The sequence below is a fragment of the Ochlerotatus camptorhynchus genome, unplaced genomic scaffold (genome assembly GCF_037179485.1).
Source record: "Ochlerotatus camptorhynchus isolate MF236.1 unplaced genomic scaffold, CSIRO-AGI_Acam_v1.1 ptg000165l, whole genome shotgun sequence".
Lineage (NCBI taxonomy): Eukaryota > Metazoa > Arthropoda > Insecta > Diptera > Culicidae > Ochlerotatus > Ochlerotatus camptorhynchus.
The window spans coordinates 1,395,292-1,422,594 of NW_027040655.1; the positions used below are offsets into that span (position 1 = coordinate 1,395,292).

The 27,303-nt window shown below is 38.5% G+C and overlaps 4 protein-coding genes across 5 annotated transcripts in view; 2 read left to right on the forward strand and 2 right to left on the reverse strand.

Annotated features, from left to right (window-relative positions):
* Positions 1 to 2,222, forward strand: part of LOC135701513 (THAP domain-containing protein 1-like) — a 278,412-nt gene extending 276,190 nt beyond the window's left edge. Inside the window, exons 2-4 of the mRNA XM_065222331.1 lie at positions 1,286 to 1,399; positions 1,453 to 1,605; positions 1,670 to 2,222. Coding sequence (XP_065078403.1) covers positions 1,311 to 1,399; positions 1,453 to 1,605; positions 1,670 to 2,192 — 765 coding nt within the window. The 5' untranslated portion in view covers positions 1,286 to 1,310 and the 3' untranslated portion in view covers positions 2,193 to 2,222. The remainder of the gene's footprint in view (positions 1 to 1,285; positions 1,400 to 1,452; positions 1,606 to 1,669) is intronic.
* The window catches only part of lt (vacuolar protein sorting-associated protein light), a 149,861-nt gene that overhangs the window by 6,135 nt on the left and 116,423 nt on the right, over positions 1 to 27,303 (reverse strand). Inside the window, exons 1-7 of one of the 2 annotated variants that reach the window (XM_065222309.1) lie at positions 24,657 to 24,762; positions 24,434 to 24,571; positions 24,005 to 24,296; positions 23,748 to 23,946; positions 23,534 to 23,688; positions 23,279 to 23,468; positions 23,075 to 23,215 (exon numbers count right to left, since the gene is read on the reverse strand). In XM_065222309.1, coding sequence (XP_065078381.1) covers positions 23,075 to 23,215; positions 23,279 to 23,468; positions 23,534 to 23,688; positions 23,748 to 23,946; positions 24,005 to 24,296; positions 24,434 to 24,571; positions 24,657 to 24,665 — 1,124 coding nt within the window. In that variant the 5' untranslated portion in view covers positions 24,666 to 24,762. Of the gene's footprint in view, positions 1 to 23,074; positions 23,216 to 23,278; positions 23,469 to 23,533; positions 23,689 to 23,747; positions 23,947 to 24,004; positions 24,297 to 24,433; positions 24,572 to 24,656; positions 24,763 to 27,303 lie in introns of those variants that run through there. The other variant, XM_065222307.1, reaches the window with a different exon arrangement.
* On the reverse strand, positions 2,295 to 3,404 carry LOC135701512 (uncharacterized). The gene is made up of 2 exons (XM_065222330.1): positions 3,288 to 3,404; positions 2,295 to 3,087 (listed from the first exon to the last, which is right to left on the reverse strand). Exons 1-2 carry the CDS (start codon positions 3,371 to 3,373, stop codon positions 2,310 to 2,312), a joined length of 864 nt encoding a protein of 287 aa, XP_065078402.1. The 5' UTR covers positions 3,374 to 3,404; the 3' UTR covers positions 2,295 to 2,309.
* On the forward strand, positions 4,851 to 6,453 carry beta3GalTII (beta-1,3-galactosyltransferase 6). Its single transcript, XM_065222292.1, has 2 exons — positions 4,851 to 4,895; positions 4,968 to 6,453. Exon 2 carries the CDS (start codon positions 5,072 to 5,074, stop codon positions 6,227 to 6,229), a length of 1,158 nt encoding a protein of 385 aa, XP_065078364.1. The 5' UTR covers positions 4,851 to 4,895; positions 4,968 to 5,071; the 3' UTR covers positions 6,230 to 6,453.

A 27,303-nucleotide genomic window follows, 5' to 3' on the forward strand; every position in this document is an offset into this window, starting at 1 on the left:
GAACTATATTAGAACCTTTTAACTTATGGTTTGAGAACTTTAATGGTAATGGTTATGGTAGTCAGTAAGGTCCACGAATGGTTTTGTAACATCGATCAACTTTATGTGGAATATATCGCGAATTGGTTGCCTGTAATTTACTGATTACCAATTCACGATATATTCCACGTAAAGTTGAGCGATAATACAAAACCATTAATGGACCTTACTGACTACCATAACCATTACCATTAATGTTCTCAAATCATAAGTAAAAACGTTCTTATATAGTTCTCTTTCTGAAAATGTATGGAGAAAACAAGAATTTGGAATGGTAATGGTTCTTAATAACCCATTATTTGTAAGGTCCAGTTCCAAAAAAACCATAATACATAAGGTTGAAACTTTATCATTAAACGTTCATGTAAAGTTCCATAACCATTTCAGTTAAAGTTTAGCAGGGATTATAAACAATTTTTAACCATTTTAGGTAAGGTCAATTTATGGTTCACGTTTATGCGGGTCGAGGTTTGCATTCCCAATGAGCCAGTGACGGAAATGAGACGATAAAATTTCGAAGTGTTTTTTCACCCATTAATGGGTAAAAAATATACCCATTATTCAACCGTGAACTGATTCTTCAAATGGGTATTTTTTCACCCATTTTATGATTTCAAAATTCCCCCATTTTTTGACAGCTGCATACATGGTTTGAAAATGGGTATTTTTTACCCATTAATGGGTTTTCACGAAACACCGTGTGGGTAAAGTTCTAACCCAAATATGGATAAATATGATCCATATATGCGCTAATTTAACTGAATTTTACTTAAATTTACCGAATCTATCCAATTTACTTCAATTTGGGTAAACCTACATTTGGGTTATCTGTGCTTAGCGTGTTGTACTACCCAATAAATCAGTGCTAACATTTCAAAGTGGCGCAATTGCTTTTGTTAACAATAGCTTTAGCTGAAATGAGTAAAAGTTGTTCATTTTTGAGTAACAGTTACTCGAAAATCAATAAAATGTTTACTCATTTTATCGGTACCCGGTTTCGCTCAAAATGCATACTTTACAGTCAATATTGAGTATTTTGCGGTTACCGTGTATCGTAAGCACGAAGCGATGTTTTTACAAACCCGTCCAGATGTCTTAAAAAGTGTTCTCGTTCTCAAACAGGTTGAACAGTCTAACGAAATAAACAAAAACAATGTCGTCGAGTTGAATAATCTGAAAAAAAAATCTAATTTAGAATTATTTGTTAAATCTTAGCCTTAAACTTTTTTTTTCTCTTTATAAATAGGTAGTTGAACAAAGTCCAATGCAAAATGTACAAATGTTGTGCAGTGTTTTCTTGTGCGAATAGCACCAGTCGGTCTAGAAAATCTATGTACAAATTTCCAACTGATGCACCTATGTAAGTACATGCAGTTAATTTCCTGGTGCAACACTAAAATAAGTTTATTGCAGTTGTGAAAAATGGGTAGAGTTTTGCAAATCGGACAAGATTAACGATATGCTCGTTCTTGAAGGGGTCTACAAACTACGAAACTCCTCCTTCTCCGTTTGTGCAGATCATTTCGAAAAACGGTGCTTCGTTAATCCAAACAACACATCACAAGGGTAAGTTATAAAAATAAATTGATGTTGGCATTGTGACATTCATCCTATAATATGTTTCCTTTAGAATTTACAAAGGAAGCATTCCGACAATCATTGCAGGCCATCCGGTACTAGTGTCGAATTTTAAAAAGGCGAATCAAATCCCGGATTTCTTTGACCTTGACGCCCAACATCGTCGTAGTCCCGAACCGTGTGAAGAAGAAATGCCCGTTGAAGTACTCTACGAGGAACTGGAAAATGCGATAGCACCCGCAGAACCTATAATATCCACTGATGTGGAAACGGCCACTCAACCCAACGCTCAGCCAACCATCGATCCGCACGTGTTCGCTTGTCAGTGTACGAAAGAGTTCGAGTATCGAACGAAGTTTTTCGAAGAGCGAACCCGCGCGGTCGGTTTGGTTCAGGAAATTAAAGCCACCGCAAGCAAACTTCGAGCAGTCAAACAGCCTGTCCGTCGAAAGACTCGGTCGGTCAGAAGAATTAATGAAAGTATTCGAAAAATTAAGGCGAAAATTATAGCGCTAGCGGAGGAATATCACACGGTAATAGAACTAAGCTCGGATGATGATTCCGGAGAAGATTAGGGTGTTTTTTTGTTGTTGAAACCACACAGTTCGATTCCATTTTATTTATAAGCTAAGCTGAGATATAAACAACAAAAATATAACTTATTCATCCACGTACAAAGTATTTTGGAATGTTTACCACCATGCCCCGGCCTCATCATCGTCGTCATCGCTTTCTGTTACCGGTTCCGTAATCGTGTCGAGTGGGATTCCCTTCTTGCATCGTTTCCTGAGCTCAGAGAATTTCTTCCTCAGCTCATTACGCTTCAATTTTTTCAATGTGAATCGATCATGCAATTTCTGCATTTTGGTAGTCTCATTAGCAATCTTTTTCTTGTTTTGAGCAATAACTTCTTCAAGTCGCTTATTTTTCTTTAGTTCGTATTCGTAGCGGGGCTTGAAATTTACACAATACACGCAAGGTTCCTGCTTTTGCGTTACTGGAGCTGCAGAACACTCTTCTTTTGTTGCTCGTTCCTCCACAGCAGTCTGCGGTTGCTCTTGTTCAACAGGTTCCTGCTTTATTTCATCCTCAAATTGTAGCTCTAGTTGTTCCATCTTTATGCGCTTGACTCCTACGAACTCAAAGTTTGATTCATCTTCAGGTTCGTTATCCATTTCTTCTGGACTGAGCATTTCAACTAAAACCTGATCAATTGAATGTGCTTCATTATCTGTTTGTGGCTCAAGGGTAAAACCTTTTTCGAGAAGCATGTCCTGAGTCATGTGTGTTTTCCCAATTCTAACAGGTACCGTATTTACAGGTAGTTGACCATTCCAGTCAACGGCTTTCACTGCCGATGGTTCAAAATGTTCCGAGCAGATAGTAAACTTACGCAAACCGTACGGTCCACCGGAAGTAAGTCGCTCTGAAATCTCAGGACAGTGGCAAAAGTCTACCCATTGTGTACACCTGAATGATATTGAAATGAGTTATTTGTATTCTTTGATAAACATTTAAGTGCAACCCTCTCACGGTAGTCTTTATAATCTGATGCATATTGTAATACCTTATAGCAAATATACTATATATTTGCTTAGACTATTTTTTGAATTGATAATGATCAAACTATGGTTACTACAGATGAGAGTGTTCTGTGCTGTTATACTTACACATCCAAATCTGAAGGGAAGGCGAAGAATTTGTGCCTTTTATCATTTCTTTTATTCAAGCACGATATCACACAACAGTGGTTCATTTTCCGGAGATACTGAATATCAATATCAATTAAAAAATATTATCAATAATTTGTTTTCGAATTATATTTTTGTGTACCAACCATCAACTAAAGCCCTATACAGTAGGGCTTTACCATCAAAGCGTTGCAAAAAAAAAACATTGTCTTTGACGTCTTTGACAATTAACGAGGGGCCCATATGTTGTTTACGATTTGTTATAAGCTGTGTAATTATTATAATTTTGGTAGCGTTACACGCTATTTCAAAACTACCCAAATCTGGGTAGAATATACCAAAATAGGTGGGTTCTTTAATTTTGAAAAATATATCGGTTTTTGTATATCGTCTGAAAGAGCTTCGTTTTCTGAGCACCCCACGCACTTTTATCTCTATTTTTAAATCATGATTTAAAGCAAAATAATAACTTCACTGTTTGACACTAAACTGACAAACTGACAGCTCGCTCCTATACAAAGTGATACCGAGGGGCGCTAATTAGGTGATTTTTGCAAAAGTAATCGTATTTATTTAAAATAGTTCCAGTGTGCCGAAATTGATGACATTTTGGGTTTGGGTTCCATTTTTAATGCAGATTACGAATATGCATTTACCTCAATACCCTTAAAGAACCCAATTGGGTGATGATATACAAAAACCGATATATTTTTCAAAATTAATCATTTTGTCAAGCTTCTGCATTCATGTTCCATCAGATGTCACTGCTGTTGTTTGCGGTGACATCTATCGGAAACTAGACACAATCTGTGCAAAACATGTCTGGTACCTCTATATATGCATTTAGATTATTATTCGAAGTCCCTCCTTTTTTACACATTCTGCACACAAAATAGCTCACCCCTTACAGAATTTCCCGCCGAATTTTATGTATGGGGCGGGGCATAAAGTATCTTTTGCGCAGAATATGTAAAAAAGGAGGGACTTCAAATGTTAAAGCAAATGCATATATAGAGGTACCAGACATGTTTTGTAGTGTCAGGTACTCTATTTTGTAATCTGTGAAAGGGAAATCACAAATCGAGTATCAACAAAATACATGGCATGTTGAGAGATTGAGCTTGTGAGAGAGAATTTCTCTCTCAAATTTGAAATTTTTTGGCTCTCTGGGGACTGGTACTAAAGCAGGTAAAATTGTATGGGGAAAAATCATTTTTATTTAATTGTAGCTTGTTTAGCATTAATTCCCGGGGAAAAACTGAACGACAAAGCCCCTGACTAATTTCTTTAGGTTGTCGTTCACTTTTTTTGACCTGAATATGCACCGAAAGCGAATTATTCCCACTTCTCTCAATTTTTATATGGGGATTTTTATCACTTCCTACCAGCGGAACAGCGCCATCTCTGTGGAAAATGGTCGAACAAAATGATTAATTAAAGAACCCAATTCTCGATTACAGTTATGCGCGCCCCTCGATCAGCATACAAAAAAGTGCATATAATGCATTTTGAGTGTTCATCATAATGCAGAAGTGTCAAAAATCAAAACATTGCTGCATTTTGGTTCTTTCGGGTTTGTCACAAAATGTAAGTTTTACGATAAAACAAATAAGCTAAATGTGACAACTCTGAATCAAACATTAACTTTTATACGTCAAGTGTTCATTGTAGGCAATAAATTTCACTTCAAAATTGGCGTTATACAATCAACGAATCGCCCAAGAAGCAACAGTGCCAGCAAGCTTCGACGGAAACCAACAAAAATGGCTATTGGGCGGTACCAACATCTGTACAAACGAAACTGTGTAGGAATGCTGCCTATCTTTTGTTCTTTTCTGGCTGGAGTGTTTCTAACCATACTGATCGGTGGAACACGACAAACTTGCGAAACCACCGGAAGATTATACGAGCCGGAAAATTCCTACTTTCTAATGCTGCTGGTTGTGACTGCACCGGGTAACATCGAACGCCGAAATGCGATAAGAGAGACGTATTTGAACCTGAGACCCAGAATGTTGAACGAAAGCTACCAGGATGAAGTTATTTATGTGCCACTGCACGACGACCGGGAACAACTGCAACTGGAGACGACTCAACAGCAACGGGAACTGCTAGAGGCCTATCAAAGGTGGCGGCAGAAAAAAATCAAAAATATCAAAGTTATCAACTTCAAAGTGAAAACGTTGTTCGCTATTGGAACATACGGTCTTTCTAGGAGCGAACGAAAAGTCATCTATGAAGAGCAGCGAGTGTACAATGATGTGTTGGAGTTAGAAGATCTGCAGGATTCGTATGCGAATTTGACCACTAAAATCATTAGAAGTATGAGTCATATCGACGCGGTGTATGACTTCAAATATTTAATGAAACTGGACGACGACAGTTATTTGAAGTTGGACCTCTTATCGGAAGATTTACTTAGCTACTATGAAAAGCTCCATAAAGTACAAATGATTCATCACAATCCAATCGAGTTGTACTGGGGCTACTTCAAGGGTGGATCCACAATTCAACAGCGTGGACAGTGGAAGGAATCCAACTACAAACTGTGCGATCGTTATCTTCCCTATGCGCTGGGAGGGGGATATGTTTTATCTAAAAACCTTATCTCTTTCATCGCTGCGTACGGTTCTTCACTAAATGCCTACAAAAGTGAGGACATGGCAATGGGAACGTGGCTAGCTCCATTCGCAACCATTCACAGGCGTCACGATGTCCGCTTTGATACGGCGTGGCTACCGAGAAAGTGTCAGGATTACCATCTTGTTCTACACAAACGCACGGCACAACAGATGAGGGAAATCTACAACGGTCAGCTATGCAGCCATGAAGAACAACAAACGCAGGACACACAGCGGCCGAAAGAGTATTTTTACGATTGGAACGTTCCACCATCACAGTGTTGTAAGATTTTAGTTTAAAAAAATCATGTCCATCGTCAGTATTGTTTTAGCCTTGGAGTTTTAGTTTAAGATCATGTGATAAGAGAATGCCGACATCGGCGCGACGCATTAATTTACACTAGTGCAGCTTAAGATGGTAGCAATATGCGACACAACCCGTTTGTAAATACTTAACAGAACAGTAATAATTGTAAACATAGAGACAGCAACCGATTTTCCGCGAGTAATCGAGACACATTACGATTAAATATAATATTTGAAAAACGATAAGTGACAAAATAATCTTTTTTTTTTTTTAGAAGAAATTGTTAGAACACAGTTTTCCAATATTTCTTTCTGGGAATGTTAATATTTTTCTAAACTTATTTCATTCTTTCGAGTATTTTGACCCAAATTTACACTACTGAGTACTTTCACAGATGTCAATCTGAAGCTTTCTCATGTGCCCCATACACACTACAATCCGGTTGCTCGGTTGTATCGTGTTTATCACGTCACTGTCTTAAAATCGCTACCAGAGATTTTAATAAAGTGAAGTGATAATTTCCCGATTTTTCAAGCTAAGTAACGCTTTGATTTTACTTCAACCAATTAACCTACTGTCAATGGAACATATCGGCAGTTTAAAATGACGTTTCCTACCACTCGAACTTTGCCGTGGAATACTATTTTAAACCTGTTACTTCAAGAACCTAGAAACATTTATATAAGACCCCATATTCTCGAAGTTCTAGAAGAAAAATTGTTGCAAAGTTCGATTGGTATGAAAGGTAATATTAAACTGCTCGAATGATATGATCCATTGACAGTTATATAGATTTTTAGCCGAAGGCTAGTTCATCTCTACACTTTAAATGGGTTGACGCCAGGGATCGGCTAAAAACTCAGAGTGGTGCAAAAAATACTGGTGCTACTCTCAAATATGGGACTGCGTCTCTTATATTTGGAAGGAGAAAGAGGCATAGGAGAGAGAGATTACATACCTAAGTGAGGGTAGTTGGATTGCACTAGAAATACTAGAATACTGTTTCGTGTGCTTCTCAAATTCAACTAGTTTTTGGAATCAAAAGCAATATTCTAGCTCTATTGATTAATTGAGTAAAATATTGCGATGCAATCAATTATTAATTTACACGTAAATCGAATCAAAAGTAAAAGTCATGTGAAATGCTAAGTTTTAGCAAGGGTTGCAAGATAATTTAGATACAAACCCCTGCTGCCAAGGGCGTAGCCAGGTTTCGAGCTAGGGAGGGGCGAAAAAAAAATTACCATGGAAAATTTGGCCGAATGCCATTTCACCGAACGCCATTTCCTCGAAAGCCTTTATGTTGCCGAGTTTAGGGGGGGGGCAGTCGCCCCCCCCCCCTGCCCCTATCTGGCTACGCCTATGCCTGTTGCCGAATTGTATTTTGTTTTCTCCGCCCATCTCTCCCTCTGAGTATTTCTAGATTACACATAGCTAAATCAACAATAGAAAAGGGCCCATCAGCATTTGTAAACAAACCGTTCCAAAGCCTTTCACTCACAAAGCGAAGGCTACCCACGCAAACCAACACCATCATTGGATAGGAGAAACTTCTACCTACACGATGATGGTGTTGGTTTGTGTGAGCGGCCTTCGATTTGTGTGGAATAGGCTTTGGAACCGTTTGTTTACAAATGGTGATGGGCCCTTTTCTATTATTGATCCAGATAGGTATTGCGTATTGGCGTTAACGGCACCGCCGAAAAATCGTCGCTTCTAGCAAAGATTGACAGTTTCTTAACCGAACCCCACATGTATTAATATATTGACGTGAAGGCGAATTGTTGACAATAATATTGATGATGTGAATACAGAAATATTGCCAAGCAGTTTTAACGTCAATATAAAATGTATTGACAATACGATTATTGACAATAAAAGTAATCGTGTAGGGTCCACTTTATGGGAATTTTCAGTGGAGTGCACTGAACGAATTTGACATATTCCTGTTATGTGGAAATCTTATAAATTTGCGCTATAAGATAATCCATTGAAAATGATATGATTGAAAATGTGTCAGGTAAATTCTATATGAATATCTGATACATTTACAATGCAGATAATTTGGTAACTTTTATATGATCGTCATATGATAAATGAAAATCGATTAAATTATAATAATTAACTGAAATGGATTTGAAACCCATAAGCATAAGCTATACTTTTCACCACAATATAATATATGTGTCATAAATCAATCGAAGTAAAGTTTATGTGAAAATAACATGAAATTTACTTCTTTTTTGACACATATATTTAATCGATTTCTAAAAATAAATTCGAAAAATAAACATCAGGCAGTGGGAGCTTTCACAGTTGTGCCTTTTTTTTTTATTGTAGCTGATTTGGGATTCGATCAAGATCTGTTGAGGTGTGATGCTTTCGGTGTCTGTGCTCGATTCCACTGGGCCACGGCTGACTTCAAGATTGAGCTCGTTCAAATAGCATGAAGTAAGAACAGCTCTCCCGACATGGAATGTAGTGCAACTTTATGCTCGTTTTGCTAGAGTGAAGACAAATAGCACTGACAAATTTATGTTCCGTTTCGGTGGTGTGGTTTGTTCAAATCTTTCTTAATGCACCTGTGTGCAATAAATCAACGACTAAATTATATGATTTGATAGAACTGGCTCATGAAGTTCGAGTACTACTTAGGGCTGGAATCTGAATTAGCCGTGTAGAAGGCTTACAATTAGAATCATAGCAAAGTAAATATTACAGTAGAATCATTTTTTTTTTCAATCTCAATACATTCTTTTCTGGAACCAATTATCATATGAATGAGTGTACGTTAACATCGTTGAAAATTGTTTCAATAATTTATAAAGAACAATCATGTAAGATGTATTTTATTGTGAGCGATATTCATCCCAGAAAAACATGCAAAAACAAATGCTTGCTGTTGGATTTCTTAAAAGGCATTTCTATATGACTATTTAATGATTGGGATAGATCTGTTTACAATTTTTAAACGTCAAAAATCAAAGCAAGCTATTACAATGAGATATACATGTTTTCCTATACTGCAAAGTTAAATGACAGTCCAATAGTTTCTACATGTCTATTTACACGCGACATATCAACAAACGTCAAAAATCAGTAAAAGCAACTCCAATAAAATATACATGATTATCTTATAAGATATATATTTTAGTGAGCAATATTCATCATGAAAACAGGTATATTTTACTGAATTTTCTCATAGTGCAAACTTATATGATTTTCCATTAGTTTCTAGATGTCTGTTCCCACCCATGACATATCAACAGTTTTCACCATGTAATATATCAGACAATATTCATATACTTCTTACCTTCGCTAACCACGTTCGAAGCAAAGTATTATCAAGTACTAAGTATGTGAAATTACGGTAGAAATCATTCCATATCGCAGTCATAGTTTTTAAGTGATAATCCAATGGAATCTATCAATCATCACATAGAATGAATAAATATGCTGACATTGCTATGTTATAAGATGGATCCAATAAACGGTACATGTCGATTTGTTTCAGTGTGGAGTACAAAGTCCGCCATGTTTCACGCACAGTCTGACGTTTGCTTATGGATTTTACCATTGGAGTAAAGAGCTACATAGTCGCCGTCAACGCCAATAGCACAATCGAGTAGTGCACCGTGTTATGACGGGAGAAGCTCTTTTCAATCGGGGGAGACGTGGCTTAGAAATTTACGGGAATGACTGCAAACGTTAGGCTGGGTGCATAATATTTAGACACTCCACTCATGTAATAGATGTTGCAGTGACTGCATGGTGTTCAATAGCGTGAGAAAATATCAAACTATGGTGCTTTTCATAAAGAAGTTTTTTTTTTAATTCCAAGTGATATTCTTTTAATTGACCACTTTGTCAAGCAGTTTTGGCGTGACTTTCTACCAGAGATTCCACCAAACTGAACCAACTAATTTCTATTTTTTTATGAAACGCACAAATGATGGCTACTTTTCTCGTGGTTCTAGAAGAAAACATCTCAAAATAATGTTTTATTTCAAAGTTCGAGTGGTAGTAAACGTCATTTCAACTGCTCGAATGAAGTGGTTACCCGCATAAACGCGAACCATAAGGCCGTTCGCAATGCTGAATTTCAAAATTGTTTCAAACTACTCGTCAATTCTATAATTTGAAACTGTCAAAAATAAAACTGCAACACGATCAGCGCAACGCACAGTTCTAAAACATGTTTGTAATCATCAAGTTCCATAAACTTTACTGTTCTCTATGAAGTTCTCCGTTTTTTTGTGGAGCTCTTCGAAACATCTTCAACACATCCAAAGAAATTTGAAACAGAGTTCCATTCGTGTTTCAAACTCGCTCAGAAATAAAACAGAATAGTCGAGCAGTTGCATATCTGGTGCAAAATAGTGCTCGAATAATGAAACTGCAACTCAGCATTGCGAGAGGTGCGTTTCTGTTCTAGTTTCAAATTGAAACAGTCCTTATAAAATACAACAGCATTGCGAACGGCCTAAATTGACCTTACCTAAAATGGTTAAAAATTCTTTATAATCCCTGCTAAACTTTAACTGAAATGGTTATGGAACTTTACATGAACGTTTAATGATAAAGTTTCAACCTTATGTATTATGGTTTTTTGGAACTGGACCTTACAAATAATGGGTTGTTAAGAACCATTACCATTCCAAATTCTTGTTTTCTCCATACATTTTCAGAAAGAGAACTATATAAGAACGTTTTTACTTATGATTTGAGAACATTAATGGTAATGGTTATGGTAGTCAGTAAGGTCCATTAATGGTTTTGTATTATCGCTCAACTTTACGTGGAATATATCGTGAATTGGTAATCAGTAAATTACAGGCAACCAATTCGCGATATATTCCACATAAAGTTGATCGATGTTACAAAACTATTCGTGGACCTTACTGACTACCATAACCATTACCATTAAAGTTCTCAAACCATAAGTTAAAAGGTTCTAATATAGTTCTCTTTCCGAAAATGTATGGAGAAAACAAGAATTTGGAACGGTAATGGTTCTTAACAACCCATTATTTGTAAGGTCCGCTTCCAAAAAACCATAATACATAAGGTTGAAACTTTATCATTAAACGTTCATGTAAAGTTCCATAACCATTTCAGTTTTTTACCAAATTGTTCATAACTTGAGTTCACTAAATTTTCAAATAGCAATCTTCAAACTAGGCTAGGCTATTTATCTGAGTCTGAGATAAATCAAATTTGGGTGCTAACAGTCTTAAATCGATTTTTTTTTAAAATATTATTTAGAGGAATAGGGCTCCACACCACTTCGTTGTACTCCACTTCTCATAGCCATACCCTCCTAAAATCACTAATTTTACGCATAAGGTACCGTGGGGCAAGAGGGTAAATGGGGTAAGTGAAAATAATATGTAAATATATTTCAGTGAGAAAGCGTACCATTTATTTCCACGCATAAACCTTCGAAAACATTCAGAACATTTCATTCAGTGTGAAAGTCATCCGATATTCAACCGCTATAGCTAAGAAGAGCAAAAGTTTGTTTACCTGTCAACTTTCACTCCGTCACAAGTTGGTTGCGTGTACACTTAATTTGATATATTTCTGTGAAAAAGATGTCGAAAATACTTTCCTTGTGCATTGGTGAGTTGGTTTTTTTTATAGTTCTTCATTTTATCGACAAAAGTCTAGAGGGTAATCGGTGTTGACACAAAAAAAGTCAAATAAAATCACCATCAATTTTCAAAGCGGGTGGGGCAAGTGAAAACGTACTGATTTGAGAATGAGTTTCTTTCTGCTCTCCAGGTAAACATGGTTCGTAATTACCGGAGGAAAACGGCGCGTGCGGGTTACCCAAAACACAACTTGTTCAAGGCGTTGGCGGCTATTAGAAACCATGAAATGTCTCAAACCGAGGCAGCAAAACGCTACGGCATTCCGGTTTCTACATTGAATAATCGGCTGAAAGGAAGACGTAGGGCAAAGAGTTCCAATCTGGGAAGAGACACGGCAATCCCATGGAACATTGATGCCAAGTTAGCCGCACATATTAAAACAATGGAGAAATGGGGTTTCAGCCTTTCCAAGCAAGAAATCCTCTTGGCGATTGGACAGTATATAAAAGATAGCGGCCTGAAAACTCCATTTAAAAATTTCGTCGTGGGAAATGATTTCTTCAGAGGATTTATGCGACGTCACAGACTATCCCAAAAGAAACCACAAGCGGTAGAAATTGCTCGAAAAAGAAATGTTGATCCGTTCGTTATAGCAGAGTACTTCAAAATGATCAAGGAAATTACCACGGGTATTCCACCTCATCGCATCTATAATCTCGACGAGACAAGTTTCTGTTTGGATCCATCCCGAGTTAAAGTGGTTGGAGAAAAGGGAACTGCGGCGCATAGGGTAACTGCGGGTCCGGGCAGAGAAAATTTCTCTGTATTGCTAGGTGGAAATGCAGCAGGAGACAAGTTGCCACCACTGATTATCTTCAAAGGGAAAAATGTGTGGGATTCTTGGACAGCTAAGAGTAGTGACGAATTTCCTGGAATGTCCTATGCTGCTACCCAGAATGGATGGATGGAAACGACCACGTTTGAGAACTATTTCGACCGTGTATTTTTGAAAGCGATTCCGAAGGCGAGACCTGTTGTCCTTATTTACGATGGACATTCGTCACATACTTCGCTTAAACTTATCGAAAAAGCTCTGAAAGAACAAGTGATCATACTAAAACTACCCCCGCATACCAGCCATTTGCTCCAGCCGATGGATCTTGCAGTGTTTAAGGCACTAAAACTGAGCTACGACAAAGCAGTCATAGCATGGCAACGTAAGAATTATGGGGTGAAAATGCCGAAATCTGTTTTTTTCAGCCATCATTTCTCGTGTATGGAATGATATGGATCGAACCATATTGGAAAGTGGATTCGGTAAATCTGGAATCTATCCGTTTTGCGATAATTTCCCAGAGAGAGAGAGAAAGAGAGAGAGAGAAGAGAGAGAGAGAGAGAGAGAGAGAGAGAGAGAGAGAGAGAGAGAGAGAGAGAGAGAGAGAGAGAGCGGGAGGGAGAGAGAGAGAGAGAGAGAGAGAGAGAGAGAGAGAGAGAGAGAGAGAGAGAGAGAGAGAGAGAGAGAGAGAGAGAGAGAGAGAGAGAGAGAGAGAGAGAGAGAGAGAGAGAGAGAGAGAGAGAGAGAGAGAGAGAGAGAGAGAGAGAGAGAGAGAGTGAGAGAGAGAGAGAGAGAGAGAGAGACTTAACGCTGTTGGAGCGGCAGCTCTCTTAGGTCGTTGACAATTCTGAGTTTCAAATTTGTTTTAAACTATTCGACAATTCTAAAATTTGAAACTGTCGAAAATAAACCTGCAACACGATCAGCGCAACGCACAGTTCTAAAAGGTGTTTGTAATCATCAAAACTTACTGTTATCTATGAAGTTCTCCGTTTTTTTGTGAAGCTCTTCCAATCATCTATAAATACCTCGATAAATACCTCCAAAGAAATTTGAAACAGAGTTCCATTCGTGTTTCAAACTCGCTCAGTAATAAGACAGAATAGTCGAGCAGTTTCAAATCTGGTGCAAAATAGTGCTCGAATAATGAAACTGCAACTCAGCATTGTGAGAGGTGCGTTTCTGTTCTAGTTTCAAATTGAAACAGTCCTTATAAAATACAACAGCATTGCGAACGGCAAGAAGAATGAAATGTGCTGCACGATCTAAAATGCTTTTTCACGTCTCTTAAGTGCACCCCACACGATAATTTTTATTCACAATAATCGTGAATACATCGATATTGACAATAATTATGTAGTTGAAGATGCTAATTTCAAATAACAGACTGTAGTGGTAATTTTTATACGATACATGGAGTAGATGAAAGCATAAAGGGTGATACGGTCAAAATTTGGTCAATATCAACTTGACGTATTTCTTTCAATTTTGCATTTAAAAAACCTGAACACCCCTCATTTTGAAAGTGTGTGTGTGTGTAGAATGTTGCTCCTATTTTGATTTTGGAATTCACTCTTCAGTTGTCAAAATGCCGTCCAAGCAAGAAGAGCAGCGTATCAAAATTTTGCTCGCGCATCGCGAAAATCCGAGCTACTCGCACGCAAAGTTGGCAAAATCGCTAAAAGTTGCCAAATCAACCGTTACAAATGTAATTAAAGTGTTTGGGGAACGTTTGTCGACAGCCAGGAAGTCTGGATCGGGGAGAAATCGAAAACCGGAAACCGCTGAGACGACAAAGAGTTTCAAGCGAAACCCTAACCTCTCTCTCCGAGATGCCGCAAATAAGCTGGGTGTATCGTCTACAACCGTGCATCGAGCCAAAAAACGAGCCGGACTATCGACTTACAAGAAGGTAGTGACTCCAAATCGCGATGACAAACAAAATACGACGGCCAAAGCGCGATCCTGGAGGCTGTACACGACGATGCTGACGAAGTTTGTCTGCGTGGTAATGGACGACGAAACCTACGTCAAAGCCGACTACAAGCAGCTTCCGGGACAGGAGTTTTATACGGCAAAAGGAAGGGGAAAGGTAGCAGATGTTTTCAAGCACATGAAACTGTCAAAGTTCGCAAAGAAATATCTGGTTTGTCAAGCCATCTGTACCTGTGGCTTGAAAAGCAGCATTTTCATAGCTTCCGGGACTGTCAACCAAGAAATTTACGTGAAAGAGTGTTTGAATAAACGTCTGCTGCCTTTCCTGAAGAAACACGGTTGTTCCGTACTGTTTTGGCCGGATTTGGCATCTTGCCATTACGGTAAAAAGGCCATGGAGTGGTACGCCGCCAACAACGTGCAGGTGGTTCCCAAGGACAAGAACCCTCCCAACACGCCAGAGCTCCGCCCAATTGAGAAATACTGGGCTATTGTCAAGCGGAACCTAAAGAAGACCAAAAAAAAAAAACTGCTAAGGGCGAGCAGCAGTTCAAGGCAAACTGGCTTTCTGCGGCGAAGAAGGTGGACAAGGTGACTGTACAAAATCTGATGGCAGGGGTCAAGCGTAAGGCCCGGCAATTCGGATTTGGAAAAGCGGAAGCCTAACTGAATATTTTTCCTGAATTTTATACTAATTGAACTTGAAAAAGAAATTTAATTTGATTTTTTAAATAAACGATTTCACCGATTTACACGCGTTTTCCCTTGACCAAATTTTGACCGTATCACCCTTTAGAGTTGATAGTTCCGTTAGAGTACGGCAGTGTGAAGATTGCATATAGATATTAGAATAGCGAGCTAGGACAACTTTTAAGGAAGCTACAAAGTACATAACTCTGGATGGGAGCATACCATCAATTACTGTCAATGGTCGAAAGGTACAGTAGCAGCACCTACCCCACCCGTATCCCCTCGAGATCGTCAAGTCGACGATGACAGGAGCACATATCGTGGTAGGGGTAAACAATAGTTGCAATTTCCAAAACCTACGACTGGATGCCTTCCTTCAAATAACAACTGAAGTGCGGTAAAAAATCGGTAGAACTGTTTCAAACACACCGTTGGTACTTGAGCGGTTGGTTTTCATCTCTTTTTGCCAGTGGTGGCGGGGAGGGGGCACTCCTCACCATCCCTCTCCAAAGGGGGAGTTTGGTAAAGAGAGAAGAAAAACCCGATTTGTACCTTCTTTAAAAGTTGTCCTAGCTCGCTATTCTAATATCTATATGCAATCTTCACACTGCCGTACTCTAACGGAACTATCAACTCTATGCTTTCATCTACTCCATCTATCGTATAAAAATTACCACTACAGTCTGTTATTTGAAATTAGCATCTTCAACTATGTAAATCGTTGACTTCACGTAGAAGTAATACTAAAAACATATAGTCAAAGTAAATAATTATGTATTCACACCATCAATATTATTGTCAATACTTGTAGGTACTGACAATATTTCTAACCGTGTGGGGTTCGCTTTAGGGAATGAAAGTGCTGTATCCACTGTTGCTGTTGTGTTTTACTCGCAGAAAATTTAGTAGCACCCAATCCCTGGTTGATGGACAAGTCGAATAGCGCAGTTGCGAAATGTGTGCTCGGTTGACGAATTAATCATATTTTCTACCAGCGATTATCAGAACATGAAGCTATCAATTTTCAGATTTTTCAAGCTTAGCATAAATAAGACCCTATTATCTCGAGGTTCTAGAAGAAAAAAATTTCAAAAATTGTTCCACGTTAAAGTTCGAGTGGTAGGAAACGTCATTTTCAACTGCTCGAATTATATGGTCCATTGGTTGAAAGGAGATCCGACAACCAGTCGAAGAACGAAGTTTGCAACCACGTTGCTGTGTGTATGGGCTGCATAAGCCTGTCTCTCCTTTGAATTACATTTCAGGCTGATTTCTTCACCTGCGCTTAAGCCGAGGGGGACGCCTCTATCTACGATGCAGGAAATATTGTGTTTTGCTGTGGCTAGCTGCGCGTACGCTGAGTAGATAGAAAGAAGATTAACACGATTTTGAAGATTTCCTGCAAAAAGATGATGCAAGTAAATGCGAGAAATGAAAGAAGATTTATTCGCTAGTGTGAGATTTTTTGAGATTAATTTAGATGTGTCGCCCCCTCGGCTTAAGCCTTAAACCAGGTTTAAGTGTATGGATAAACCTAGTTCAAAATATAAGTGTAGCTGAAAAAAATATATATTTAGAGGGGCAAGCACAATTAACCACTTCATTCGAGCAATTAAAATGACGTTTACTACCGCTCGAGGGGCACACAATAACCTTTAACTCAGACGCAGGCAACTACTGTAATTAAATTAATTCCATTAACTACTGCTTTAATTGGATTCTTTAATTTAAAAAATATATATATAGGTTTTTATACATCATCTGAAAGAGCTTCGTTTTCTGAGCATAGCGATATTTTTTTCGACCCCACGCACTTTCATTTCGATTTTTAAATCAAGATTTAAAGCTAAATAATAACTTCACTGTTTGACACAAAACTGACAAGCTGACAGCTCGCTCCCATACAAAGTGACACCGAGGGGCGCTAATAAGGTGATTTTTGCAAATGTAATCGCACTTATTTAAAATAGTTCCAGTGTACGGATAGTTAATTTTAATTACCGTCAGTACTGCTTCAAAACGCATTAATTTTATTTTTAATTGAATTTTAACTTCAACGCACTGGTTCGTTGTATTGCGTGCCCCTCGCTACCACTTGAACTTTGAAATATTTAGAGATTTTTTTCTTCTAGAACCACGAGAAAAGTAGCCATCAATGTGCTTCATAAAAAAATAAAAATTAGTTGGTTCAGTTTTGTTGAATCGCTGGTAGAAAGTCACGCAGTGGTCAATTCAATACAGAGCTGGAAAAAGGGCCTTACAATGACTTCTCTCGTTGATTTCTAGGAATACAAGACACGCCCACGCAAACCAACTTAGGCATCGGGTAGGGGAAGACCTTTTTCCAGTTCTGTATTTAATTAATCTCTTAGCCGCGCAGTTTTGGGACGTCCTCCCACCAAAGATTTTAAGAAAATGAGGCACTAAATTTGTTTTGCTTATCATAAATAAAACCCTTTTTTGTTTTGGTTTTTGTACATAATCTGAAAGAGTTTCGTTTCATCGAGAGGCCCAATATTCGAATCCAGGAAGCCCAAATTTAGTGAGTACATTCTTCTTCTTCTTCTTCTTCGCATTTCAAGCTTATTGCGTAAGGCATATTAGCTTTTACAGGGGGCGACCCCGGCGTAGTGGTTAACATCCATACCTCTCATACCAGTCACGAGTTCAAATCTCACCCCGGGACAAGTCACGAATGACCCAAGAGTGATAAGTGAATATAATAAAAAAAAAAAATAAAAAAATATTAGCTTATTGCGTGCTCTTAACTTAGTGTTCTAGATGCACTTCCACAGTTATTAATTGAGAGCTTTCAATGCCTGTACCATTTTTGCATTAGTATACTCATACAACGAGAAATTTTGCATTAGTATACTCATACAACGAGATATTGCAAGTTGAATGTGTTTATTTTCGGATTACTTTTAAAAATGTCTATCATTTGAGCAGAAAAATTTTCTCCTGCAAACTCTCGGCTTTTTTTGAGCATCTTGATCTCTCGGAATTGAGAGCTTCTTTCATACGACGATCCTTGTCTACATGGAAAGCGAATGCGATTTTTTGAACTCGTTGAATAACCCTAATAAAAATGGTATGGTTAATTTGCTTAACGACGTGTTCTGGGTATCATCCAAACCATTTATGGAATAGTTCAATGATTTGGGTTATCGTTCGTTTATGGTTATTTTTTATTAGGGAAGTTCATTCAAAATTTATAAGTTTTCCAACCCGCCTGCATGAGTAACACCAACAATCAATACGAAACTAACGATTTTAAATTGGCTCACTACTTGACTAGCCTATTGGTCCCAAGCAAACGATTAACGTACCCCATTCTAGTCGAAATTCTAGTACTACGCAATATTTGTATTGATTCGCTATGAAAGTTTGACAGATAAAATGAGGGGTTATTGGTTTTCCTATGTTTCGAGGGGTGAATCGATTAGCTTGGGACCGAAGAGAGTACCAGAGCTGAGCCAAAAAGTTGAGCACGGTTTTTCGGGACCTTCTAGTCTTAGAGTTACCTCTATGGTAACACCATCATAGATCTGAAGTCGCGCTACGACTGAAGGCCCAAACGCAATGTGGGCGGAAGCGGAACGGAAACAACAAGTTTGACAATTGTCACAAATGACATCAAGATGCGTAACCGCAGTCGATTTGATTCTAACTAGTTTTCAATCCGACAAATAGGCTTACTCAGATCGGGCTTTTCCGCTACCACTGCCGTTCCGCTGTCATTGCGCTTGGGCCTTGACTCTTCCCTCATGTTTTCAAAAAGATATTCTGCATTTACCGAAAAACCAACAATAGTTCTGAATACGCCGACCAATAACCTGTGCCAAAAAACGTCCAGTCGTTCCTTTTTGCGGTCATATTGATCAAATCTCGATGAACATTTCAAATGGTCCTATCTGCTTTGATCGATTCTCTTCATCGACTTTCTCTTTTCATAACCACTGCTATGCAAACAAATTTCGCGCTAATTCTACTACATAGTTTGAAGGAGGTTCTTATCTAGCGTCCAAAACGTCAAATACAACAGGGAAAGATTTTGCAGCTGAGTTATTAACGAAAGAGAAAGTCAATGAAGAGAATCGATCAAAGCAGATACGACCATTTGAAATGTTCATCGAGAAATGTTCAGTCTGCAATTCTAATAGAAATGGCTCAACTTCGACAGCAACTGATTTGAAGAATGCTAGCTTAAAACGCAGTCCAGACTGGAGAGTTATAACATGTTATAACGGTTGTCAACTAATTGCAACACAGAAACCATCATCAAGATAGCGCTACAACATGTTATAAATCTGTAGCCTGAACGTTGTATTAAGCTAGCTTTCTTCAAATCAGTTTCTGTCGAAGTTGAGCTGGTACATCTTTGAAGATATTGTAGATACCACGCAAATATTTGACAACATCCCAACTGATACTGTGAACACTATCCTTGAATGCATTATGCCTTGTTCAGACTACAGAGTTATAACATGTTATAGCGCTATCTTGATGGTGGTTTCTGTGTTGCAATTATTTGACAACCGTTATAACATGTTATAACTCTCCAGTCTGAACAAGGCATTATGCAAAATATACAGCCCACAGCTTCCCAGATCTATCAGCTTCTCGCCACCTGTTTGTACCTCTAGCTTCAATTCACATTGGGCCCATCCATGGACACTTGCAGCAACTTGTTCGAAGAGATACCGGCAAGGGCGTCCATAAACGCAGCGAGTAGATCTGATGCCCGGGATCTTCCCAAAAACTTTGACGTCATGCACTGATAAAATTTCAAAGATTGTTTTGTATGTGTCCATGATTTGATGTCACATGATTTTTTGCAATGTGATCAACATTATTTGTTTTCCGCGCCTGTTGTAACAGCCCTGCGAGCATGCTTGGCATACACAGTTTTGGTCACGAACTGCTCATTTGCTAATAACTTTGCTCAGAGTTGACGAAACATAGTTCTGTTTGAAGCAGTCGATAGAATAGAGTTTAAGCTTTTTATAGATACGTAAAAAAGTAGATTTTAATTCTAGTAATAAACTGTATTTGATTTTGCGTTGGAAAAATGAAGTGAGAAATGCTCACTGCACATCTCGGATTCAAATGTTAAGATTTACCTACTCTTTGCATATCCATAGTAAACTATGATGCTAATCTATCAATTACTTTAAAGAAAAACGAATTTCAACAACTGAGTAAAAAGTTATTACCAAATGAGCAGTTGGTGTGTACAACTGTGCATGCCGAGCATGCTCTGGGACATTGTCTTAATTTTCAGTATTCTAATAGAAATATTTTAGATAACCGGACATAGATTATTTTTTTACAGATAAACTACGCCTGCAAAAAAAAAACTGGTCACGTCTATGTTGCTGTAACTTTTCAACTATTGTACCAGCTCAAGGGCGTAGCCAGGTTTCGAACTAGGGAGGGGCGAAAAAAAAATTCTATGGAAAATTTGGCCGAATGCCATTTTACCGAAAGCCTTTGTGTTGCTGAGTTTAGGAGGGGGTCAGTTGCCCCCCCCCTGCCCCTCTGGCTACGCCCATGCACCAGCTTGTACCAACGTACCAAAAACAACCTGATTTTACACTAGAGGCTGTTCATAAACTACGTACCGTGGAAGCACCATACTTGACGCAGTTAAGACAATTTCAAATTCAAACATGTTCTAAAAAATGAGAGTCTTACCAATTCAATCAATATTTTACACAGTAATAGTTCAGTAAATACAGAATGTAGGAAAAATAAATAAAACGTAAATATCTGTTGATTTCTTGATGTTATAATAAATTTCTGTTTGGTACTTTGGGTTCCTAACTTGACGCATAGAATCTGTAATGTGCCTTATTTGACGCAAGGTGTTCTTTATTTGACGCACTTAAAAAAATAGCTTAATTTCAACAAAAAAACAAGTTTTTATTGAATGGTTGATGAAATATGGTAAATATACAAATCATTAAAGATCAAACAATCAATTTCATCTTCTTTGGAGCAGATTTAGGTTTATTTTCAAGACGTTTTGCTGCAGCCAATTTCTTCGTTTCTCTGGCTGCCTTTTTCTCCGCTCGAATTTGAAACGAAAAACGAGGCAGCAGATTTCCGAACTGATGTACCTCTTCGTGCCATGTCCACGGCTTTACCGAGTGCAGTATTGCTGTAGGTCATGTACTTTGTTTTGGGCTCCATGTTTCACATAGAAAATAATAAGGGCCACTGTGAGCCTAAATTGACGCAAAACATTTTCGTTAAATAATGTGCTCTAAACATACTATATATTGCTGAATCAGCTGTTAAACGTTAAAAATACTTACAGTTTAATAGTTAGTAACGTATTATTACACAAAAACTGATTTTCTGCGTGAAAACTAACAATAAACATTAAACTTGCTCCTTAGCGTTGTTGCTACGATGAGAAAAAAATGACGCATTTGACAGATGGCTTTTTCGTTTTGATTTTGATTCAGAGTGGCCAGATTATTTTTTTCATTATCGGTAGCTTCTCAAAACTTTTATCGGTAGTTATCGGTAGGTCGTCTTAAGAAGGGTTTCCCGATACTTGAAACCTTTGTGGGGGGGTACTCTGCTCCAGAACAATACACTGTCCTTCAGTTCTTCTGCTTTAAACGTGTCGAAATGAATATTTCTAATTCTAAAGGCCTGTATAGAGATCGAAGCGAAGCGAAAACCTCATACAAAATGCTAAATTTTTCACCTGCGTGAAAACGCAATTGGCAACTTTTTCACTTCGCTTTGAACTGTAAACAGATACCTACGATCCAGCGAAATCTAATTTTGTGGATCGTATCTTTTTCGCTTACGTTTTTTTTTCGCGCATGCAGCGCTAGCGAAAAGAACAGCAGCTCGAGCAGCTATGCGAAAAGTTGACGTTTCGAAAAAGAGCGTATCTAGCTAGCGAAAAGAGCAGCAGCTATGCGAATCTGTCAGATTTTCACTTCACCGGAGGTGTAAACTGATCGATTTCGTTTCACATGAACTGCGAAAAAAGGAAACTGGAAAATGTTCCACAAACATTTTTTCACAACCTTTTTCGCTAGCAAAATTTCATGATTTTTCGCGTGCTTCAATTTTTGTTTCGCTTCGATCTGTATACTTGGCTTAATGCTAATTCTGACTACATGGAAAACAAAACACAGGTATTGAACATTTTTCAAGATTACTAAAAATCTGTGATTATCGGTAGGAAAAATGAAAAATCGGTAGTTTTGAACCTTTCGTCTGTGAATCGGTAGGCATCCCGAAAATCGGTAGGACTACCGATAAATCGGTAGGTCTGGCCACCCTGTTTTGATTGCTCTTATTAGCAATAAACAAAGTATGTTTTTTGTTATGAATGGGTGGCATGAGTGTAAACAAAGGACAGAAAATTACAATTTCGGTGCAATTCAAACCGAAACAGGAGTTATGATCGAATTGATTGGAAAGTGCGTCAAGTTTGGACCCGCGTCAAATATGGTGCTTCCACGGTAGACACTTTAGGGAGGAAAGGGGGCTTGGCAAGTGCCTACGGTCTAAACAAATTTTCAAAAGTTTGTGTGAACGATTGCCTATGCGGGGAGGAGGGGTATCTAAAACCTCTCCAAATCTGTATACGTAGTTTATGAACAGCCCTCCAAATGCAATTTCAATTATTTCATCTACTTATGTGCATAAGACTCACTCTGGGTCAAATCAAGATAGGATCGCTTTCACAGATCCAACCAAATATTGTGGTCGAAAGGTTCTAACGGATTATAGAAAACATCTTCTGTACTCACCCGTGCTCAATCAACCACTGGACGCGATCATCCGTTTCATACAGACTGGCCACTACTACATCCTTCGGAGAAACTATGAAATACTGATTTTCCTCGATCAAGCAATCCAAATGATAATCGTCACACTTGTATTCCTGGTGTCTATAAAGTAATACTTATTAGTTGCAAACAAAAACTTACTGCACATAAATGTCGAAAAATTACCCCCTCATCGAGAGACTATCGGTGCATATTTCGATATAATCGCTAGCTTTAAACTGTAACACGCACAGAATCGGACGTAGGGCCTTGTTCGTTTCCGAATCTCGCTCCTTCGAAAACCCCAAAACAACCAGTTGGTGACTTTCCAGCGGCGCTATGCCACAAACGTAGAATTCGGTTTGGAATGTTGACACTGTAATAAAATGAATTAGTACATTACCGAAGCCTATTTGAGTGATTGCCAATTTCATTACTTACTAGGATCTACAATGTAGGTAGGAAGGTTCCGGGTCGAAACTTCAATAGGATTTCGTTTTCTGATTACACAAATCCTTATTGTATCAACCCATCCAATGAGCAACGTAGTCTGATTGGACCAGTTCAAATTACAACGAAAGTCCGTCAATCTACCGCTGTAGAACAAACAATTCATCAAACACTATTAATTGATGCCAACATTACAGCCACCTACTCTTTTGGTTCTTCCCATTTGATCAGTCCCAGTGAGCATCGCTCATTCAAATCGTACACGTGAACTCCCAAAGAACTTGCCCAGGCAATGAATTGCCCATTCCACTTGATGGCACTAACCGGTCCCTCCGAATCGCTCAGTATCGTTGGTTTCAGGCCTTTCAAAAATGTTTTCTCGTAAAGAACCAGCTTATTGTCACCTGAAAAATAATGCAAGTCAATATATGGTGCAAAACTGTACCCATACTCGTCGTTCACCTATTAGAAAACGTCTTCCCGACCCTGACTTGTGGTGCATCGGATCCAGCTCCACAGCTTTAATCACCTTGTCGACCTTCAACTTTTGATTATTTTCATCGGTACAAAGACCGCTGATGATGACCATTCCATCGTCGGAACAGGTTGCTATGTGCTCTCCTTTGCTGTCCACTGCAATCTTGTTCACCGACAAAGTATGTGGATTTTGTCTCATATTGATAGGTATATCTACTCGATTTCCTTGATGGTCCAGCATGTGAATCCGTCCCCAGTGGGTTCCCAAGCAGAGAAACTGTGCAAGTGAAATACAAGCATAACATTAAAAAAGAGAAACTAACATGCATCAGCTGTTTATCCTTTCGATGATGACTAATCCGTCAGATAGTCAGCCAGCGGTTGGGGCGTTTGTGGGAGGTTATCCGAGCCTACCTTGGAATGGACCGCAATACAGCTGACCGCTTCCTCACTGAGAATGTTTTTCAGATCATTCGATAGCCTTACGTATTTGAGCTTCGGTTCAACTTCTTCCTCCGTCAGACTGCACGAATCGGCCGACTCCGGATCGTACTACGGTGAAATCAAGAGAGTATTTGTCAAGGTCAATTTTGGAAGCTTTAAATCCAACTTAACACCGCAACTACAGGTAACTTACCTGGTCCATTATTTTTGAATGTGGAACGCGATAAAGACGTGAATTTTAGATTATCCAAACGCTGGAAACGCATAAAAAAGCAGAAATAAATTACACAAAACTTCGATGAAATTAAACCCAAACAATGGATATTTGACGTTTAACTGATAACTCATTACGCCCTGTAACTGAACTTGCTACGTGCGGAATTCTAAAGCGGGAGCCATGATCCTGCGTTAGCGTCAGCGTCAGCGTCAAAATTGAATCCGATCAAAATTGGGTTCTTTAAGGGTATTGAGGTAAATGCATAATCGTAATCTGCATTAAAAATGGAACCCAAACCCAAAATTTCATCGATTTTGGCACACTGGAACTATTTTGAATAAGTACGATCACATTTGCAAAAATCACCTTATTAGCGCCCCTCAGTGTCACTTTGTATGGGAGCGAGCTGTCAGTTTGTGAGTTTAGTGTCAAACAGAGAAGTTGTTATTTTGCTTTATATCTTGATTTAAAAATCGAAGTGAAAGTGTGTGGGTTCGAAAAAAATATCGCTGTGCTCCGAAAACGACGCTCTTTCAGATGATGTATAAAAAACAATGCATTTTTAAAAATTAAAGAACCCAATTAACCACCCAGTGGCAGGACGTTATCGCGTAGGCCACATATCACTCTACGTGACCAGCGGGCCCACAACAGCAAATCAAATGACTTCACGCTGAACTCTCGGCCCTAGGTAAAGAGCCTGAATTTATAAAGAGGCGACATCTTATCAATTTGACAGGTTCCCGCATAAACGCGAACCATCACATGACCTTACCGATAATGGTTATAAATTGTTTATAATCCCTGCTAAACTTCAACTGAAATGGTTATGGAACCTTACATGAACGTTTGTGTGATAAAGTTTTAACCTTATGTGTTATGGTTTTTTGGAAGCGGACCTTACAAATAATGGGTTGTTAAGAACCATTACCATTCCAAATTCTTGTTTTCTCCATACATTTTCGGAAAGAGAACTATATTAGAACGTTTTTACTTATGGTTTGAGAACATTAATGGTTATGGTTATGGTAGTCAGTAAGGTCCATTAATGGTTTTGTATTATCACTCAACTTTACGTGAAATATATCGTGAATTGGTAATCAGTAATTTACAGCCAACCAATTCGCGATATATTCCACATAAAGTTGATCGATGTTACAAAACCATTAATGGACCTTACTGGTTACCATAACCATTACCATTAATGTTCTTAAACCATAAGTTAAAAGGTTTTAGTAAAGTTTTCTTTCCGAAAATGTATGGAGAAAACAAGAATTTGGAATGGTAATGGTTCTTAACAACCCATTATTTGTAAGGTCCACTTCCAAAAAACTATAATACTTAAGGTTAAAACTTTATCATTAAACGTTCATGTAAAGTTCCATAACCATTTCAGTTGAAGTTTAGCAGGGATTATAAACAATTTATAATCATTATCGGTAAGGTCAGTTTATGGTTCGCGCTTATGCGGGTTTCCTGCTCGATTGGAATAACTTTTCCTATGACTTTGACAGACAATCGATTGTTCCAATTTTGACATGTCGTCTCTTTATAAATTCAGGCTATTTAGCCCTAGGCTGGATATTAAAAGTGGAAAGACGAGGAAAGGTTCTCACAGTTCGCAACTGGGTCACATTGTGAATCTCGAAACGAAAGACTTTTATGCCTTGTTCAGACTGGAGAGTTATAACATGTTATAACGGTTGTCAAATAATTGCAACACAGAGACCACCATCAAGATAGCGCTATAACATGTTATAACTCTGTAGTCTGAACAAGGCATTACGAACGCTTATGAAAAAGTTTTTGTTTCGAGATGCGCAATGTAGCCCCTGTCTTATACCATAGAGATAACTCTAAGACCAGAAGGTCTCGAAGAAACGAGCTCAACTTTTTGGCTCAGCTCTGGTACTATCTTCGGTCCCAAGCTAAAACGCTGTCCAGACTGGAGAGTTATAACATGTTATAACGGTTGTCAAATAATTGCAACACAGAAACCAGCATCAAGATAGCGCTATAACATGTTATAACCAACAATCAATACGAAACTAACGATTTTAAATTGGCTCACTACTTGACTAGCCTATTGGTCCCAAGCAAATCGACTAACGTACCCCATTCTAGTCGAAATTCTACTACTACACTATGTTTGTTTTGATTCGCTATGAAAGTTTGACAGATAAAATGAGGGGTTATTAGATTTTCGTATGGTTCGAGGGGTGAATCGATTAGCTTGGGACCGAAGATAGTACCAGAGCTGAGCCAAAAAGTTGGGCTCGTTTCTTCGGGACCTTCTGGTCTTGGAGCTACCTCTATGCTATTATAGCATGCTGCCTATCTTAACTGCAGGCAGAAGATGCCTTCTACCGCTAGGTGCACTAGTGTTCACAAATGACAAATGGAGCCACTTTCTGATCCAAAAGGCCCAAACGCAATGTGGGCGGAAGCGGAACGGAAACGGCAGTTTAACAATTGTCACACATAACATCAAGATGCCTAACCGAAGTCGATTTGGTTGTAACTAGTTTTCAATCCGACAAGTAGGCTTACTCAGAGCGGGCTTTTCCGCTGCCACTGCCGTTCCGCTTCCGCTGCCATTGCGCTTGGGCCTAAAGTTCCACTC

Coding starts and splice junctions, on each gene's coding strand:
- beta3GalTII (XM_065222292.1), top strand. CDS start 5,072: ATGGCTATTGGGCGGTACCAACATCTGTACAAACGAAACTGTGTAGGA.
- LOC135701512 (XM_065222330.1), bottom strand. CDS start 3,373: ATGAACCACTGTTGTGTGATATCGTGCTTGAATAAAAGAAATGATAAA. Junction 3,088..3,287: donor TTCCCTTCAGATTTGGATGT/GTAAGTATAACA, acceptor AATATCATTCAG/GTGTACACAATGGGTAGACT.